This window comes from Pocillopora verrucosa, chromosome 6 (assembly GCF_036669915.1).
Source record: "Pocillopora verrucosa isolate sample1 chromosome 6, ASM3666991v2, whole genome shotgun sequence".
Lineage (NCBI taxonomy): Eukaryota > Metazoa > Cnidaria > Anthozoa > Scleractinia > Pocilloporidae > Pocillopora > Pocillopora verrucosa.
Window position 1 is genome coordinate 18,226,042 of NC_089317.1, and position 15,411 is coordinate 18,241,452.

Genomic DNA, 15,411 nt, shown 5'->3' on the forward strand with positions numbered 1-15,411 from the left:
AAATTGTAAGAGGATGTGTAACCTCAATTTCTCAAGATCAGCAATGCACACGTTGATCTTTGTTGTTATTTTACCGTTGTACTTCAAGATTTGTTAGATTCCTTGCGTAATTTAGCCTGCGCACAGAAGGGTATAGAGCATTGCGGAAGAAAATTATTATAAACAAAAAGAAATCCCTCGTCATGTGGCGAAGTCTCCGTGGCGCAATCGGTTTGCGCGTTCGGCTGTTAACTCATTGTAAGTTTGACAAAAAAGACTAAACGTCATGAACAGGCTACCGCTAAAAAGGACATGCTAGAGGCACAAGCAAAAGCAATGGTACTTGATGAGAAACTGAGAGAAGCACGGAACGGCTTAAAGGATTACAAACTCTTCCGCCAAAGAGTGACGAGAGCATGTCTGAGAGCACAGAGAGTGGCTCTGACGAGCTTTCTGAGGGAGATGAAACGTAAAAAACAGGGCAATGCATTTCTGTTGTGGATGGCTATTCACAGTAGTCAGACTCAAAAAGTATAACTGAAGGTCTCGTCTGTTGTTGCCCCCCCCCCCCCTCCCCCTTTGTTAAACAACTTGAGTTTACTAAGGGTATGTTGGCCTCTAGAGGAAAACCTTGGCTATAAGTTTGACACCAAGCGAAAGGGCTAACAAAAGCGTTTGTGATCAGTTTCCCCGTCTGAGCTTCCTTTTTTAGGTAGTGTGAACGAAGGGTTCTAGCTTAGAAAAGATGTCCCATCTGAGAAGATTAGCACGAAAACTCGCCAACCTGTTAAAGAGTAAGAACACCCATAGCAACTCGTGGCCTGAAGAGGATATCTTGAGTAATGGAGACCAAGCATCTAAACGGGTCACTATGCAACCCAAACGCTTTTAATTCGAGGTGCAATTGTCCAAAAAATTGTTTCAAGTAATCTAAGATGAGCTGCAATAATTCAATGGTTTCAGGACTTTTTGAGACTGTTGAAGGGTGTTAATTTGTCGCAGCTTTGCTCAAAAAAGATTGATTCACTTACAATTATTAGTTTAAGACATATCAAAAAACAAAAAAACCCAAGTGAATTTAGAATTCCTTCTCCGAGCCTATACTAAGTAACAAATGAGGCTAGGTAAGTGTTAAAATCCAAAATCTTTAGCACAGGAAACGTTTCCAGCTTGTTAATTTACAAGAAATTGAACGAGTACTGAACAAATAGTGGTCGCACCGAAACATCTTTGAGTGACTCACCAGTACTTCTCACACCGAAACTTGAATAACTTGTTTTCTGGCCTTTTTAAGATTCATAAGACTTATATGTACCAGAGGGTTGTTCAATACCAGGGCTTGATACAAGTCGTCTAATGTATTCACGAGTCGAACGATCCGTAAGAGTCGTCTTATGTGTCACGACTCGTACGATTCGTCGACCATGAATATTCATTAAGGAAACGATGGAAACGAAACGAGTCGTAAGGCTCTACTGTCTATCCATGAATGTCATTAGGGAGACTACACGATTTAAAGAAGCGTGGGCGCAGTTGATATGCCAGGCTTCCAAACAAAGGCGCTGGTGGTAACGTCGATTAGTGGTGAAAATTTTAGAATTGTCCCACCCAACTGCATGGTTAGTTAGGCATGTGTGCTCCGATAAACACTGTAACTCCTCAGTTACATTCGTTAAATCTTTAAACCAGAGTAGCATCAAACCATGTCTGATTGTCCACCTGGTTGCTTTGTGCAATTTGATGCAAAAATTACTTTCGTTACACAAGTTCGAGCTGTTCGAACTTACACAGAACTATTTAAACACTGTCTGGATACTGGATCATACTAATAGCGTCATTAATAAACGGAAGCATCATTTTGACATCGAGGAAGACACCATATTGTCCCGCATTCGAACATCCGTCTTCGGCAGAAGCTACGCCTGTTAATACAAATCGTCCATCGATCCCTGGACAAACTAGAGGCGCACCCCTCTCGACATTACAACCTTGTGCTTTCCCTCGGGTGAAGTTTGCACATACTTCATACTCGGAGAGTTTTCCACTGTATGATGCATTACAGTCTTGAAATGGGGCTATTTCAACTTGGACTTTGTTTAACACATCCGTGAAATTCCCGTCCTTGTTGGCAAACTGCCAACTGGTCACATAACACGAAGAATTTACAATAACGTTTGCATCGTCTTCCGGAAGACAGATAGGAAGAACTCGCTTGTGAAGGACAGCTTTTCGCTTCAATTTCAGCAGTGTGACATGATGTTTTGCACTTGTGTAAATTTCTTTGACTTTAATACTTTCTTCGTATCCCTCGATGACTGTTCGGTCATGTTCACCGAGTCGGACCATCCAGTTATCGGTACTATGGCTTGTGTTCACACAAGTTGCCGAAGTCAATATCCAGTGCCGGTTGATCAGAGAGCCGCTACACGCATGCCTATCTTTGAATAGCAGCTCAACCTGCCACGGCCAGGAGTTGGGACGAGCCTCGTTATGGCTGAGAGCAGGAGAACTTTCTGAGGATAGGAAGCGGGTGCCACATTTCGGATGACCTAAACAGAATGAATAAAATAATCGAAATTCATCGGAGAATCGCCATCATTAAAATAACCGTCTGAAATAAAGAAGTTTACAGTCTCTTCAGTGCGGTTATTAAATTGGCTATGCTCTTCTGTCAATATTCTCTTCTTAAAATTTCGCGAGTTTTCTTTCAAATTTTAAATGTAAATTTTTGGAAAACAAGGCACACCTGTATAAAGAAAAGTTAAGCAAGTGTATGTGAGAATTGAGGCAATGATGGGTAACAGAAAAACCTTAAGGCGGCGAAATATGAGATACAAAAACCCTCAGTTTATCACGCAACATGAGCAAATTTGTTGCGTGACAAGTTGTGAGTTTGATGAAAAACGAGAAACAAAGCCAAAATTTGTTGCTCAAAGTAGACCCGCGCTCTACATTTCGCAACAAATTTCTTCAACCTGCAACAAATGTTTTTGTTGCGTGACAAGTTGATCATGCATGGTGAAAAACGGGAAACATCGACAAAAACTTGCAACAAAACAATGTTGCGCGACAAGTTAAGGGTTTTTGTATCTCGTATTTCGCCGCCTTTACTCGTTAGGTCAACCTTTAGAGCAAACCTAACGAAGCAGATCTAAAAGGCAACCAAAGCCGTTTAGATACTTCTTTTCTTTTCACTCAGGGTGCTTTTCCATCAGTTAATTGTCATTAACACTAAACCAAGAACAAAGGAAAATAGCTGAAAGGCGAAAAAGACAACCAAATAAGGCTACGATTTGTTTCTGTTTTGCTACTCAGTAATTTGTTTCCATCGGGTAACACGTATTCTTATCGACCAATCACAGAGCGAGGCAAAAATGCACTATGTCGGCTTATTCTACACGACTTACCGTATAGGGTACCCTCAATGAATGGCAGCATGTAGCGCACATCTAAATACACGCCATATTTATTAGCTCGGGCGCAGCCTTCACCCCAGCTTACAACGCCCGTCAGTACGAAACGGCCATCCTCATTTTGACAAGCCAGCGGTCCTCCGCTATCACCACTACACGTGTCTTTACCACCGCCTTGAAAACCAGCGCAAAGATAACGTTCGTGTATAGTACCATTGTAAGAAATATTGCTGTTACAGACTTCTTTAGATACGAGGTTCACCTCCACTTCTCGAAGAACATCTGAATACTCAGTAGCATTTTCTTCTTGATTTCCCCATCCGGTGGCAAAACAGGATTTGCCTGTTGGAAAGGTAGTGTCCATATCAGGCAGACATATTGAATGTACTCGGCTGTGGAACACCGCTGGTCGCTTGAGCTTGACGAGGGCGATGTCGTAATCTTCGAAATAAGGGTCCAGTCCCGGATGTATCGTGACGTATTCAATTTCGATCTTTTCCTCGTAGCCTTCGAATTTTGTCGCGTTATGTTCCCCAACCCTTACATGCCACCAGTCTACTTGTGGAATATAATAAAAGCAATGGCCTGAGGTCACAACCCACGAAGGATCAATCAGCGAGCCGCCACAATAGTGAGAAGTACCATCAACAAAAAGAGCGACTTGCCATGGCCAGGTGTTGGGGTGAGCTTCTAGGCCTCCTACGATTCGGGAGGAAGGGGAAGGAACTGGACGAACACCACAAGATGGATATCCTAGAAAATGGTAGAGTAACCAGACAGAGAAGATTAGAACGTACATGAAAATCCTTTTAAGGAACCTTTACATTTGTGTATGGAGGTATCAAATGCCAAGTTCGAGGCTCTAAAATAAGATGTGTCTTTGACCAAACCTTGTGTAAAACGTTAAACATGATTTTTTTCATGCTTTTTTTAATCTTTCTCATCGTCACAAATTAAACCACTATCTTAATTTCAAGGAAAGTATCCTGAAATAATTCCCTGGAACTTATAACAACCAAATTCAAATAATTCATAAAGCCAATGTTTTTTTTCAAGATTTTTTTACATTAAATGTTGTAACTGGCACTATATGCACATGTACCATATCATACGACCCCTCAGGCATGTAATGCCTTCATTCTCATCGTGTTGAAGTAGAGGATCTTATTTACTTACTCACTCACTCACTCACTCACTCACTCACTCACTCACCCACCCACTCACTCACCCACCCACCCACCCACCCACTCACTCACTCACTCACTCACCCACCCACCCACCCACCCACCCACTCACTCACTCACTCACTCACTCACCCACTCACCCACTCACCCACTCACCCACTCACCCACTCACCCACCCACCCACCCACCCACCCACTCACCCACTCACTCACTCACTCACCCACTCACCCACTTACCCACTCACCCACTCACCCACTCACCCACTCACCCACTCACTCACCCACTCACTCACTCACTCACTCACTCACTTACTTACTTACTTACTTACCGTGCAGAGTGCTTTCAATGAATGGCGACATATAGCGTACATCTAAATACACGCCATATTTATCAGCGCTAGCGCAACCGTCTCCCCATGAAACGATCCCGGTTAAAGTAAAACTTCCATCGTCCTTTGGACAAGCCAGTGGCCCTCCACTGTCACCCCTGCACGAGTCTTTACCACCAGCTTCAACACCTGCGCAAAAATAACGCTCGTGTATGATCCCATCATAAGAGATGTTGCTGTTACAGACTTCTTTAGATACGAGGTTCACCTCCACTTCTCGAAGAACATCTGAATACTCAGCTGCATTCTCGTCCTGCTTTCCCCATCCGGTGGCAAAACAGGATTTACCAGTTGGTAAACTAGTTTCCATGTCGGGAAGACAAATGGCATGTACTAGCTTATGGAAAACCGCCGGTCGCTTGAGTTTGACGATCGCGATATCGTAATCGCCAGGATGTTTTGCATCGCCAATAATGAATCCGGGATGGACTATTATGTTTTCAATATCAATCATTTCCTCGTATCCTTCGAATTTAGTTTCGTTGTGTTCGCCAACCCTGACCTGCCATTGGTCTGGTTTAGTGTACACATAGAAACAGTGAGCTGAAGTCACAACCCATAAAGGATCAATTAGAGAGCCTCCACAGTAGTGAGAAGTACCATTGACCAGAAAATCGACCTGCCACGGCCAGGAGTTGGGGCGAGCTTCGCGTTCAACAACGATACGAGACATTAAAGAAGGAAATGGCCGAATACCGCATTGTGGGTAACCTGGAACGAGAATTAAATAGTTTGGATGGATATGTGTATCACGTCAGAGAACTGTATTTAAATTTAATCCCACTATGATTCATAATACTTGGCTGTGAAGGATATGAAAAGCTATCGAGTAGCTGGTGATGTCTTGTTGAGGTAAGTGAAGTGTTTTAAGTATGTTCATTGGTAAGACGGGTAGAGTTATCAAATACGCATCTCACAGTTTTACAAAAATACTCTTTAAGCTTTTTTCTGATGTGCACTAGGTGTTGTTATAAATGTAAACACTCGATTGCAGAAACGCCTAAAAGGTATGATCCATGAACGATGAGACCCAAATTTTTGCACAGTTACATAATCAGTGATTTACTTTTTCCATTATTTATGGAAAATATTTGTTTAGGACAATTCTTTTCTGTCAGGAAAGCTGGGTGGCTTTTATCATTTACCACTTGCAGCTAATAGTCCATTTGCTTGAACCGGAATGAGACTTAGGGTGATACAAACCTTGCTGCTTTTCAAATGCAAATTACTTTGTTATCATGCCAACTAGATACTGGTCTCTATCACAACAAGGTCACCTTCAGCCTCACTCCAAATCAAAGGCTTGGCAACTAAGTACACAACTGTAAAATGGCCTATTGCGGTTGCCATGGACATGTGTACCCAGAAAGCCATTGGGTCTCATCGTTCATTGATAACGCTTTTTAGCCGTCGTTTTTACAATCGAGAGTATATTTTATTACCATCTTATTTAGTGCATACCATATATGGTGCTTTCAATAAAGGGGAGAAATCTGCGGACATCAGCGTAAACCCCATATTTTTGCGGTCTCGCACATCCGACACCCCAAGTCACCACACCAGCCAGCACCCACTTTCCTGCGCCATCTTGACATACTAGGGGTCCTCCACTATCTCCTTGACAAGCGTCTTTTCCACCTTCAGGATATCCTGCGCACATGTAACGCTCCTTAATGTTACCGTTATAAGAGTCCTCTTTGTTGCATTCCTCAAAAGAAACTAAGGGCACTTCGTTCTCTCGAAGAATATCGGAAAAATTTCCATTTTCTTGGGTGTGACCCCAACCTGTCAAGAAGCACATTCGGCCAACCTCGTCGCTGATAGTCGAGTCTTCTTTGGGCAGACACACCGGACCGACTCGACTGTAGAACGTGACTGGTCTCTTCAGACGGTAAAGAGCAAAGTCGTAGTCTCCAGCGCTGACCATCGTCGGGCGGTTGTGTTTAAATCCTGGATGTATGTAGACCCTGTCTCCTTCGATAACCTCTTCGTAGCCCTCGAGGACCTTGCTGTTGTGCTCTCCAACGCGTATTTCTTTTGGTGCCGATGAGTAAATTTCATCCACACAGTGAGCGGCTGTAATGATCCACTGAGGGTGAATGATGGAGCCCCCGCACCAGTGCTTAGTCCCATTCTCTAGTAATTCAACTTGCCACGGCCATGAGTTTGGCTTAGCGATGTCGCCGCCGACAACTCGCTTTTGGCGGGAATGATGAATTTCGTCTTGTCGGCGACTTCCACATTTTGGAAAATCTTTGCAAAGAAAAAGAAGTTTTTACTGAGTTACAATAGAGAGGAAACTTATCAGAGATAAAGAAAATCGTGTTTTTGTATGACGACGTATCGTCAGATTGCTAACAGAGCACTGATATACAAAAACAAAATATAAATACAAATCAATTTTCCCATAGGATTGATTTAGCAGGGTTTTTTTCAAATGCCTAATGTTTCCTTGAACCTGTACTGATGACTACTGCCTCGCTTGCCACCAACTGAGTTATTTTAGCACGAGCTGGGAACTCTCATATCCGGTGATTAGCTCTTCCACTCCTAAGATCTCATTAGCAATTCTCCTAACTATCTGACTTATGATCCCCTAATTGATATTATTCTATCTTCTCATTACTTGTCTGTTTGATATTGTGTTGTTATTGTAAGGAGAATTTCTTCAAGTCAAAGCAGAAGCAATTAATCTCCGAATTTTAACAACTATTTCTGAAAAAGACATTCTTCTCTTCAACTCAGTTATATTAAATCACTGCTCACCTCGCATGCAGCCATAAATTTCTGTTCGAAGAGCAATAGCACCATTCCATTCCGTGGGCTTAATGCGTAAAAAACGCGCCATTTTAAGTTCTTTTAGTTGGGTGGTTTTGACTTCATGTCTGCTTCCACTGCCTTCAAAGATCTGAATAGTATATGTACATCTTTTGTGAATAGTTACGGCACATTTCAGAGTTATCAATGTTATTTGTGTCATGATAAATGCTGGGCGTACTCTGCTTTTTCTCGATTATAAGGAGATACCACAAGAAAAATTGGTATACGTCACTCCAAGAGATCAAACCAGGGCCCAGCTCAGTTGTTCAAAGCTCGGATAATACTATCCAACGGATAAATCGACATCCGGCGGATATGTGATCATGTTCGCCAAGCGCACCGGGCTGTCCACTAGGCTTCTACAACCTTTGAACAACTGGGGCCAGATGTAATCAAATTTTTTGTCCATGTCTGCTAAAATTACGCAGATTGACATGGTAGGATGATCAATCCCTGTTCCAATCCCTTACAAAACCGCCCCTTTCCACATTAAAAAAAAAAACAAACAAAAACAAAAACAAAAACAAAGATAAAAAACAAACAAAAATTGTAAACCACTGATAGACAGCCGTATTAAGTACTTCGCATAAAAAGTACCTCTGATATATCATCCCAGAGTTTGCCATCCTTGCTAAATGATAACGAATACTTTGATACCCAGAAGTCATTTGTAGGATGACCCTGGATAGCGACCGCTGACACGTTAGCTTTGTTTTCGAAGTCTATCTGCAAAAATTGATTGGCGTCTTGAATAAGCGGCATCCACGCTCCGTTACCATGGAGACGTGCTTGGGCGGGATCATGGGCATTGTCGCGGATTGACGAGGCGGTTATGGCAGCTTCCTGAATCCAGAAAGTTTGCATGCCGAGCGAACTGTTGCAGGTTGATCCTATGGTAAAAAAGAAAAGTCGCCTTAAAAGAAAACAGGGAAATTCTCTTCTACTATGGCTTCCCTCTACTTCCCGCTCGAACTGAAAGAATGTTAAATAGTGAGAAGACAAATTTTGAACTCTTTCAGAAAACAAAGAAAGGTGTTAATCGTCATGTCATAATGATCGTGTAACAAAGTGAAATCTGAGATTACCCCAAGAAGAAACCAGCCCCAGACCTTTTGATACTTTAAAGGTGGATTTAGGTGGATTAAGTGTTTTTTTTAACTATTATGAGCCACTGGTTCCCTCTCTACCTCTCTACCCAGTGCAAAGCTCTACCAACTGAGCTAACAAGCCAACCGGGAGCTGGTCATTATGTTGGATCCAAATAAACCTTCCAAGTGGTGAATAATGGCCTTTAAATTAATTGAATTTAGGAACAGCGAGAGACCTCTTTGAAGGCTATGATGGAACGGAGAAGGACAGTCTTATGCAGACGGAGATTGTCCTGAGAGAAAAATTGGAAACGCTGAAACGCCTAGATGATATGATTCTAGATTTTCTACTCCCCCACCCCCGCCCCTCTCCTTGTTTTTGGCCGTCGATCGCCCCTCTTGGTACAAATTCATTTCTCTCCCCAGTCTTCCGCTGCCATTAAAATCAAAGATGGCGGTTATAATATTCGTTATGAAATTACTGAGCACTCGCTCGCCAAAATTAGGCCTGCTCTGCAGGCTAAAAATGGAGAAGAAATGATTGCTGCCAAAATTGAAGATTCAGATAAAGTCAAGGCAGAGACACGAGGAGCGGTACTCGCGATCGAAGAGAAGCTGAAATGAGACCCTGTTGCCGCACCACCGCCGACAAGCCAACCCCTGTTAATTCCACTACCGAAGAGTGAAAAGGCAAAGGCACCCCTACCAAAGCTGGAGGTCAAGAAGTTTAGTGGAAGAATTCACGAGTGGCAAGAGTTCTGGGACTGGTAACCCGGCAGAAGTGCTATTCACTGTAATGACTCACTATCGGACGTAGATAAGTTTTCTAATCTTCGTGGATGGATTGAAGGACGTGCCAAAGCTAGCATCGCCGGGTTTGCCCTGACCGAGGCAAACTATAACGCTGTTACAAAGAAGATTTGGAAGAAAGATCACCATCGAAAGAGCCCACATCAGCGAACTCCTGAAAGTACAGCCCATGTGCGGCGACAGAGACCCTCGGATATTACAAACGTTTTACGACAAAGTAGAAACACATTACAGTGAGTTGGGTCTGGCGTGGAATTGTGAGAGCGACATAATCCATTTTAACTGCGCAAAGTGACCCATTGAGAATAATAAGTCCAATTACCGTGAGCATGAAAATACTCTCTCAGGAAGTTTGTAAGGGCAAAACCGATTGGGACGAGGAGTTGACAGGAGAAATCAAACGAAAATGGGTCAAGTGGGTTCAAGATTAGGCGGAAACGGAGGTAATTTAAATCAGTAAGTGCCTTTACGAAACGGGGGGAGGGTGCGTGATAGGGTGTAACTTGCATGGGCTTGGGGATGCGAGCAAGAAAGCGTATTGCGCCATGGTTTATCTTGTGTATAGTGCTGAGGACGGGAAAACCCATGTCACATTAATTGCGAGCAAAACCAGGGTTGCCCCTGTAAAAGTGCTTTCAATTCCGCGCTTAGAGTTGATGGCAGCGAGGATACTTGCCCAACTCATGCACGCGATAAGGGATGCCCAACCACAGCTGGAAGTGGATAGCGTGAAGTATCGGCTGGAAGGCAAAACAGCGCTTACCTAAATACAGGACAAAGGAGAATGGAAACAATTCGTGCGCCACAGAGTGAATGAAATCTTGAAGTTAGGTAACAAAGAAGACTGGACGTATTGTCCAACAGAAGAGAAGGTAATGTTAATAGATACGAAACAAACATCTGGCATCGCTGCTGTGGTTAGCACAAACAATTACAGCACAATGCAAAGGCTCGTAACCGTAACTGCATGGGTGATTTGTTTTGTTGACAACTTAAGGGCACGTTCTGGACAAAGGACTAGGCGCACAGGTCAGTTAAAAGTGGCTGAATTGAAAAACGCAGAAGTGGAATGGGTCAAGTCGGCCCAAGACGACCTAAAGAAACAAGAGAACTTTAAGCAACTGGTAAGTGAACTTGGCGTAAAAGAAGACAGGGAAGCCTCGAGATGTGAGAGAAGGTTAGTTAATTCAGATCTAGAGTTTGATGCCAGAGGAACGGAAATTTTACCCCGACAGCACAGGTTGACAAGGTTAGTCATGGAAGAATGTCATCAGAGAGTACATCACAGTGGAGTAAGAGTCACATTGGCGGAGTTGAGATCAAAGTACTGGGTACCAAGAGGCAGGCAAGTAGTAAAGAAGATCCTGGGTGAATGCGTTGTTTGCAAAAAGCTGGTTGGTAAACCATACAACAACCCGCCAGCGGCTGTGCTTCCAGACTTGAAAGCAGAGAAGCACCACCTTTTTCAAGGATGGGAGTAGATTTTGCTAGGCCTTTTTACGTGAAGGGTAGATCGGGACGGATGGACAAGGCTTATGTCGCCTTGTTTACATGTTGCGTGACCAGGGCAGCACGTTTAGAACTAGTGGAAGACTTACCAGCTTGCGTATTTAGGCGTTGTTTGCGAAGGTTCATCGCTAGATATGGGGCGCCAGCGCTGATCGTATCAGACAATGCAAAGACCTTTTAGGCGACCGAGAAAACGTTGAATAAGCCATTCAACCACCCCGAGATTTAGAGTACGAGAGAATAGAGTGGAAATTTAACTAGAAGGGCACCCTGGTGGAGTGGGATTTTTGAAAGAATAGTAGCAAGTGTTAAAGATTGTTTGAGGAAAGCACTAGGTAACGCTAGGTTGTCCTTCGACGAATTCTCGACTCTGCTCACCGAAGTGGAATCTACGCTCAATTCAATTCAAAAAGTCTTAACGCCCCCTCACGCGGAAGGAGGATCAAAGCATTGCCGGATGAGATCGTAGAACCAGACGATGTGATAAGAGAAGAAAACTGCTCTTCCAGATTTAAGTATCTTAGCACCAGAATGCAGCATTTTTGGAACAGGTGGCGAAAGAAATACTTAACAAATCTTAGAAAATTTCACCGGTATAGATCAGGAAGGAAGGGAAGAACAGTTGAAGTAGGAGATGTAGTTGTAGTCTATGTATAAGAAAAGAAAGGAGGAGAATGGAAGATGGGTGAGTGGAAGGTCTAGTTACAGGTAGGGATAGTATCATTAGAGGAGCTAAATTAATAGTTATTACAAACTGGAACCCTGTGCACATTTCCAGGCCAGTTCACAAGCTCTATCCGTTAGAGGTTCGGAGTGAAGGGGAGGGACTACGGACAACTGGTGTTTGTAATCGAGGTATGGGAAAACCCACAAGGAATTTCCCTCGTAGAAATGCAGTATTGGATGCTCGGTGGAAATCACAACTAATGCTTGACTCGTAAACGAGTCAACGGGGGGAGTGTATCGTGATAATCCTGTAAGCGTTTCGCGTGACAGTTTATTTTCTAAATTTGTATTTGATGATAGTTGGGTTACTTAAGATTAAGGTGTAGAATTGAGCGTAGCACGGTAATGACAGACTTGTAGTAAGAATGTTCGTGATATAGAAAATCAATAATGGTCTGAAATAATTTAGATAAGAAATTGCGTAAATCCCGTGATGTTGCGTGATGTGTCATTCGTGCCGCTAATTTTGCGTGCGTGCGGGTGTAAATTACAGATGTGTAAACAGCTGTTAAAATCAAGTTGACAGGAAATAGCTTGGGATTTTAACAAATCACGAATAAGAGATGTCAATCTTGGATTTACGTAATTTAGGCGTGTATTTCCGTTGTAATGGCAGATAAAAGGAATCACTATCTTGTAACAGAAGATCGAGATCGTTTGAAAGTAGAAAGTTCGGATATTGTATCGATCGTAAATAAACGCAAGAAATCGGAAAGATACAGATCTTCCCTATCGCAATGGAGAATTCTGCAACACCCATTCCCATTCCCCATCCTCCTATTCCCCGTTCCTTGTTTTAAAGATAGCCGTTTTCACACATCAATTTTATCCTTCATCGATAAGAGACAAGATGATGACGAAACCTCAAAATAATCATTATTTAACAACCAGCTGAAGTTAACCACCTCAGCACCTTGCTCCGTACTGTCTGCAAAAGGAGATATTTCGTAGGTCAAATTTCGATAGGCAGAAGTTAATTAACCAATGAACGTATGCATGTCGTAATCTATTTTGGTATTGAGTCGAAATCTCAAACAGCAAAGGTTTGTAACTTATACTTATGTAGAATATTAAATTCCAAAATTAAACTTCCGCGAGGTAATGTAAGCATTGTAGCTTTTTTCATCCTAAAAAGATTCCAAAGTTCTTTCTATTAGCATTTGTCAAATTAATATCGACAACCCTGATTTCAGTTTTAGCTGCCGGCCGTCGACCTTCGGTCTCACAGTCAGTGACAATTTTGGAAGCTGCAGTAGAGAGCAAAAAGGCGAAGATTGAAGGAAAACATTCGACGTAAGAAATCTTACCCAATGTTTCTTCTGGGAACAAAATGCTGGCCTCTCCAAATGTTGCGGCATCTAAAAAAGTATATGAGAGAATTCATAAATAAACTGACGAATGGATCTCGCTCGAATTTTTCCATTTAATTTTGTTAACGCAAATTTCGCGTGACGCATCTTCTTCCGAATCGATTGCTGACGGCTCATGACTCGACCTTCATTATTTGCAAATCCTCCCGCGAAATTAAGAAACGCCTTTACACAAAGAGACTAAAGATATTCCCCTGATCGAGTCAATGAAAACAGGAGACATATACTAGTAGGCTAATCATTGCTGAGGGTTATTTGATGGTTCGAAACGAAGGCAGAAGATCCAGGAACTGCTCTGTTGTTTGAGTTCTAATTGATATGGGATATACGACCCCAAGAAACGTCTTATTCAGTTGCCTCATTAAGCTTGCATATACATGAAATTTTTAGGCATTAATGCCACACTAAGTTAACACTGAATAAAAAATCAATCAGCTAGGACCAGAAGACCCATCGCGAAGTTGGCATAAGTTATTCAAGAACACCCACCGCTTGAAATCAAGTACAGGAGAGTGACAATCCACATCACTTAATCCAGTTTGCGCTCAAATCTTGTGATCTTTCACAGCTTTAAGTGTAAATATGTAAACATAAGGCCACTGACTTCAGTGTGTCAACTTTGCCAAGATCAGAATTCAAATGGAAGTGGAACAAAATTTAAACTAATGAACAGGGACGATGATGACTGAAAATTTGTTTACTCACATTAAAACATGGTGACCTGGGTTACAGTTGAAATTGAACTCCAGGTGCTTGAACTCAGCCAAGAATTTGTCAAGATAATGAAGATTATGCCAATGCCGTTTTATTAGTCTTCCGTTTTCAGTTGATTTTATGAATTATGAACGTTGCTCAAATTTCAACAGTTACGCGGTGTTCTTAATTGTAATTGCCTTGCAAGAACAGGGAAAAACCCCATTTGTCACAAGCAGTTTGATTTTGCGCCTAAAAAAAACACTTCTTGTTTCTTTGAGAAAGGGCGGTTCGATTGTTGTCAAATAACTGAAACAGTAAAAAGGTGTTTTAAGCTCTAAAAGAATTTGTTTAATTACCAAGAGTATGGGCGCCAGGTTCATAATTCTTCCAACTTGTCGAGTATGTGTCAAATTTCTATTGTTCTCTGTTGCATTAGCGTGTGATGCTCACCATTCAAAAGGTAAACAGTCTCTCCTCATGGCGTTACCACCAGCGCTTTTGTTTGGAGGCTTGGCATATAAACTCCGCCCACGCTCCTTTAAATCGTGACGATGGCGGTTTGCTTCCTGACGCCTATTTACACCTCGTCAGAAAAAAGGCCGCTTATTAGTGATCATATAAAAGGACCTCTTGTTGCAGCGTTTAGATCACCCCTGATGAAGGCACTAGACAGGAGTGTCGAAACGTTGGGTCTATGAATTGTAACTTCTTCGGTTACATTCATTAAATCTGCAAACCAGAGTAGAATCAAACTATGTCTGAGTCTCTCCTCATGTTATTTTCAATGAAGGCTATCGAATTTCACCCTTTTACTCCCATTGGTGACCAAGACAGAATTTGTCCTTACAACATCAATACAATATCAAGCAGACAAGTGACAAAAATAAAGAAAAATGTCAATTTGGGGATTATAAGTTGATCCAATTCCAAATTCTCAAAACTAACATCGCAAGAAATGTATGGCAGACAGTGTGAAGAATTATTAATAAGATCTTGGGAGTTAAAGGGTTAAGGGAGAGAATCGAAAGGTCAGTTATATTTTATCTGTCTCTTATAGCAAAAAATAAGCAGAAGTTTATCAACTCGCTGCAAACAAGACGATTAAGAATTCCAAAGAAGAAAAGGAGTTACAAAATTGTAAGAGAATGTATAACCTCAATTTCTCAAGATCAGCGATGTTAATCTTTGTTGTTATTTCACCGTTGCACTTTAAGATTTGTTAGATTACTTGCGTAATTCATACCTTGCGTAATCTAATACTTTATACAGAAGGCTTTAAAGTGATATGGAAAAAAATTATTATATACAAAAAGAAATCAATTTAGGAACGTGAAGGTCTCCGTGGCGCAATCGGTTAGCGCGTTCGGCTGTTAACCGAAAGGTTGGTGGTTCAAGCCCACCCGGGGACGATAATTTTAATTTTTATAT

General features: G+C 42.0%; 1 protein-coding gene, 1 non-coding gene and 1 pseudogene across 4 annotated transcripts; 2 read left to right on the plus strand and 1 right to left on the minus strand.

The window, feature by feature from the left end:
- Positions 1 to 590: 590 nt before the first annotated feature.
- On the minus strand, positions 591 to 14,358 carry LOC131797610 (transmembrane protease serine 9-like). 3 transcript variants are annotated; one of them, XM_059115261.2, is made up of 9 exons: positions 14,340 to 14,358; positions 13,777 to 13,855; positions 13,225 to 13,275; positions 8,382 to 8,674; positions 7,731 to 7,872; positions 6,426 to 7,217; positions 4,905 to 5,675; positions 3,387 to 4,145; positions 591 to 2,528 (listed from the first exon to the last, which is right to left on the minus strand). In XM_059115261.2, the coding sequence occupies exons 2-9, from the start codon at positions 13,811 to 13,813 to the stop codon at positions 1,777 to 1,779; spliced, it is 3,597 nt and encodes a 1,198-aa protein (XP_058971244.2). In that variant the 5' UTR covers positions 13,814 to 13,855; positions 14,340 to 14,358; the 3' UTR covers positions 591 to 1,776. The 3 variants fall into 3 exon arrangements, with proteins under 3 accessions (XP_058971244.2, XP_058971243.2, XP_058971242.2); XM_059115260.2 differs by lacking the exon at positions 14,340 to 14,358 and adding an exon at positions 13,993 to 14,035; XM_059115259.2 differs by lacking the exon at positions 14,340 to 14,358 and having other exon boundaries at positions 13,777 to 13,977.
- Positions 10,624 to 11,660, plus strand: LOC136281608 (uncharacterized; annotated as a pseudogene).
- A 960-nt stretch (positions 14,359 to 15,318) lies between the features above and the next one.
- On the plus strand, positions 15,319 to 15,392 carry Trnan-guu (transfer RNA asparagine (anticodon GUU)). The gene has a single exon. It is a non-coding gene; the product is annotated as a tRNA-Asn (tRNA).
- The last annotated feature ends 19 nt before the right edge of the window (positions 15,393 to 15,411 follow it).